Source organism: Ipomoea nil, unplaced genomic scaffold, assembly GCF_001879475.1.
Source record: "Ipomoea nil cultivar Tokyo-kokei standard unplaced genomic scaffold, Asagao_1.1 scaffold1932, whole genome shotgun sequence".
In the NCBI taxonomy this organism is placed as follows: Eukaryota; Viridiplantae; Streptophyta; class Magnoliopsida; order Solanales; family Convolvulaceae; genus Ipomoea; species Ipomoea nil.
The window spans coordinates 2,594,997-2,598,987 of record NW_017618360.1 but is presented as its reverse complement, the minus strand read 5'-3'; the positions used below and the strand labels follow the sequence as shown (position 1 = coordinate 2,598,987).

The window sequence follows — 3,991 nt, the reverse complement described above, 5'->3', positions numbered from 1 at the left end:
TCTAGTTCCCCACCAAAATTGGTACAGTGTTGAGGCTTTGTTAAAAGGCCATATTTATCTTTACTTCTAAATTTCTAATTGACTTTACTAATGTATACCTTAGTAACCAATGAAGATGTAATCATTGTAATATACTCTTTACATAAAAGTTCCATGAAACCATTTAGCAAAAAACACAAAGAAGTAAACTAACTTATTACTATAATTTTTTGACAAATCCAACTACTAACATGGCAACATTGGCTAGTATGCAATTGCTTCATGGAATGGAGAAATTCAAATAATGTGAAATTATTAGTTAATCTATTAACATTATATAGAGTAACTAAATTAATTTATAGGTAAAGCACAAAGCTTGCAGCAATGGAGTGTGATGGTTTGGACCCTTTTTGAAAGGGTTGGAATGGCCTTGGAACAAGAGTATATGAAAATTGAGATACATATTGATTTTATAAAGGTCGGAAAGTGGATTAAGAAAGAGTTCCACTCGGACTTCTACGATATATTATTGCTAGATATAACGGGTGGATTAATAAAGAGTGGGAGATTAAAATTCGTTACGTCTACCGAAAATAAAATAGAGTGGGTAATAGTATGGTCAGCTTAGCTGCTATATGTCAAGATAATTAGAAAGGCGATAATTGATGATCATATGGACGCCTCTTGGTCATTGACCATCTGTGGCTTGACCACAAGGTTTTTGCCATAATTTTTTTGCTTTACCACTAATTATTTCAGTTTTTTTTTTAGAATAACTAATTATTTCAGTTAATTTGCAAAGAGTTAATTCGCAAATAAAAAGTTGGTTCTGTAAAATCATGATTCATGATCCAGTAAGGGGTCAATGTACAAATATGGTAATTTATGGGCCTAAATCGTAATTAGAGCGGGGCATAAGTGAAATAACCATAAATAAATACTTTTTGGCGCCCGAGCGAAGAAAAACCCTAGGCACGTTCATACAGCTCAAGAGCATAACTAGCTGAGCAATTGGAACTTCTGAATTGACCGGAATTTGGAAAATGGCCGGATTAAGAGTTGTTACCGATAGAACCCCCGCCGGGCAACCGGCCCTCAACGCCGGTAACGGCGAGGAGCTCATGCACGTTCTTTCCGGCGTCTCGCTTGTGCTCGGCAACCGCCTTCCTCTTTCCCCCGGCACTCTTTACATCACCACCAGGTAGTCCGTTCGCCTACACTCTCTTTGTAGGATTTATACTTTGCTGTTTGAGTTTGTATGAACTTGGTTTGAAAAATTTTGAAGGAAAGTGGTGTGGTTGAGCGACACAGACAGAGAAAGAGGATATGCAGTCGATTTCTTGAATATTTCACTCCATGCCGTGTCTAGAGACCCGGAATCTTACCCGTCTCCTTGTATATATGCCCAGGTAAAGCTATCTTTCATAGGATTTTGATTTGAACTTGTCCTTGGAAGTTTTGGACTTAGTAATTCTGTATTAACTTCAGAATTATTGTATAGAATTGAACTTAAGTGATTCTATTTTATTACCCTTCCCAGATGAATTTTTCATTGCCTTTGTTTGTGCTAGAAATGCATCTAACTTGCCAAAGGAATATATCTGTTCATGAGAAGTGTTCACCCAGTGTGAACAATTTTTCTAAGTATTTCTCTTTCATATTCTCATTATGTACTTAGTTAATAGCTGACATATGCAGCTCATGATTTGCGTAAAATCATATTGTGGATATTGGAGGGTGACGTGCAGCTTAAATACTACTCCGTATGTGTTTTGGTTATTGTCTTGTCACTATTATTATGAGAGTTCATGATCAGCTTGCTAGTTGTGTTATTTTCTCCCTTTTTGACTTTTCAGGCTTTAATTAATCAACTATTTATGCATTTTCTTGTGCAAGTGCCTGATTTATAGTACCTTCATAGTAAAAACACATGTTTTTTTTGCTTTACTTTTGAAGATTGATATTGGGGATGAGGATGATGATGATTCAGAGGGCTCTGATACTGAGTGTAATGAGACATTAGACTTATCACGGATCACTGAGATGAGGGTTGTTCCATCAGATCCTAATCAAGGTGATTCGGATTTGTGTTCTTTATATGTGCTTTGTGTCCTTTTGATTTGCATCATTATAACTATATATTATTGCCGTGGTTTTTAAGTGAATAAGGCTAACATTCATTTCGTTTTATTTGACACAAAGCAGTGGATGCACTGTTTCAGATGTTTTGTGAATGTGCCGAGCTAAACCCTGAACCAATTGAAGGTAATTATCATTCATTTTGACTGATATAACTTTAGTTATTTTTTAATTTTTTTTCCCTGTTCTTTACTGTCTGCATCTCTTCCCAAATGAACTCATGCCTTATCTGTGCTTATCGTAGAGGAGGAAGAAGAGCATAATTGGATTTTCAGTGCTGAGCAGTTAGAAAATGAGGCAGCAGGTATGAACTTGAATGGCTTCGCTTTGTTGTTCTGGATATCTTTTGCTTTGTATCACTAACTTTACATCCTTTTAAACTGCAGAGGAAGGGGAGGAAACTGAATGGATGGTTATGCAGAATGGCTCACATCCAATTGGTTGTTCTAATGAGGATCCTGACTTAGCTCATACAATTCTTCAGGTATGCTTGTTGGCTTCAGGTTTATTTGATTCCTGGACTTCATAATATAGAGTTGAATTTTGGAATTATGTTATTATATCTTCTTGAAAATAGTATCATAATTGCTCTTGTATACAAGTCTAATGTACCCAAGTAGCTGCTTTTCATTTAATATTGGTGTGAAGTTTGATGTAATTCTCTTTGGTTTTAAGTGTAAATGTTCTGTGATTTTCTTCCCCATTAATTTTATTATTCAAAATGCTGAGTCATGGTTATGCCATTTTTTAAAATTGCAGCTTCAAATTAACGATCAACGGTTTGAGGATGCAGAAGAGATGGATAGCGATAATCACAACCGGCAACACTGAGCTGTTACAGACCCAAACATTTGCATTCTGTAGTACCTGTCCTGTTATACGCTTCTGTTTTGGGTGGTCTTGATGTGATCTCTATTTAGACGTGGGACTTTTGTGTATATTTGAGTTAGGAACCATGTAGGTTTTCGCAGGTCATGTTTGACAGAATTGTCCTTAAAACTTTTATCCTTGTTTGTTACACATGCACGCAAGAATCTTGTGCTATGATGGGATCCTTATTGAATTGAATTTCTGCACTCTAATTGTTTCTGGTATATATGAAACTTTGAACATGAAGCAGTTTCTTTGGATGTTTATGTTCGATGGTGTCAAAAATTCATTCTATAGTCCATTGACAGATTCCGGTCATTTATATGGCAATAGTTGAGACTGACTTATGGTGCATGAAAGCTCCTACGGTTAGCATTGTCGTGTTTTGGAAGTGTTTCCCCTAAAAAAAAAAATAATAATACAAATACCACTCACATATTTGTCATCCGTGAGCATAATAAAATCGCTGATTGCCTCGCCTCGGCTGCTTTAGACCATGAGCTGGGGACTTGGGTTTTTGAACGTCAACATCAGTGCGTTGAGAGTTTGCTTGTTTGCTTTGGGATGACAGAGTCGGTGTCAGAGTTCGTCGCGGGACTGACTATTGAGTTTTTGAACATCAACATCAGTGCGTTGAGAGTTTGCGGGACTGACTATTGGGTTTTTGAACATCAACATCAGTGCGTTGAGAGTTTGCTTTGGGATGACAAGGTCGGTGTCAGAGTTCGTCGCGGGACTGACTATAATGTCTCTTAGTTTTCTCTCTCGGTTTTCCAAAAAAAAGAGTGGCAAATTTGTGAGTGGTAATGTAGAGGCATTTATCATTCTCATATTATTTTTTTCTTGATTTTTTTTTTTATATAAATCAATTATGTAAAAATACTCAACAATTTGAGATGATGGTACAGAAGTACTATATTATCAACTAAGGTCTATCTTGTGTAAGGTAGACCCCGGTTTACAACGACATTGCTTTATTACGTTGTTAATATCGTCAATCAGT

The 3,991-nt window shown here is 36.4% G+C and overlaps 1 protein-coding gene across 1 annotated transcript; it reads left to right on the top strand.

The window, feature by feature from the left end:
- Positions 1-930: 930 nt before the first annotated feature.
- Positions 931-3,200, top strand: LOC109193801 (chloride conductance regulatory protein ICln). The gene is made up of 7 exons (XM_019344618.1): positions 931-1,180; positions 1,265-1,388; positions 1,936-2,053; positions 2,185-2,244; positions 2,363-2,422; positions 2,505-2,602; positions 2,878-3,200. The coding sequence occupies exons 1-7, from the start codon at positions 1,023-1,025 to the stop codon at positions 2,947-2,949; spliced, it is 690 nt and encodes a 229-aa protein (XP_019200163.1). The 5' UTR covers positions 931-1,022; the 3' UTR covers positions 2,950-3,200.
- The last annotated feature ends 791 nt before the right edge of the window (positions 3,201-3,991 follow it).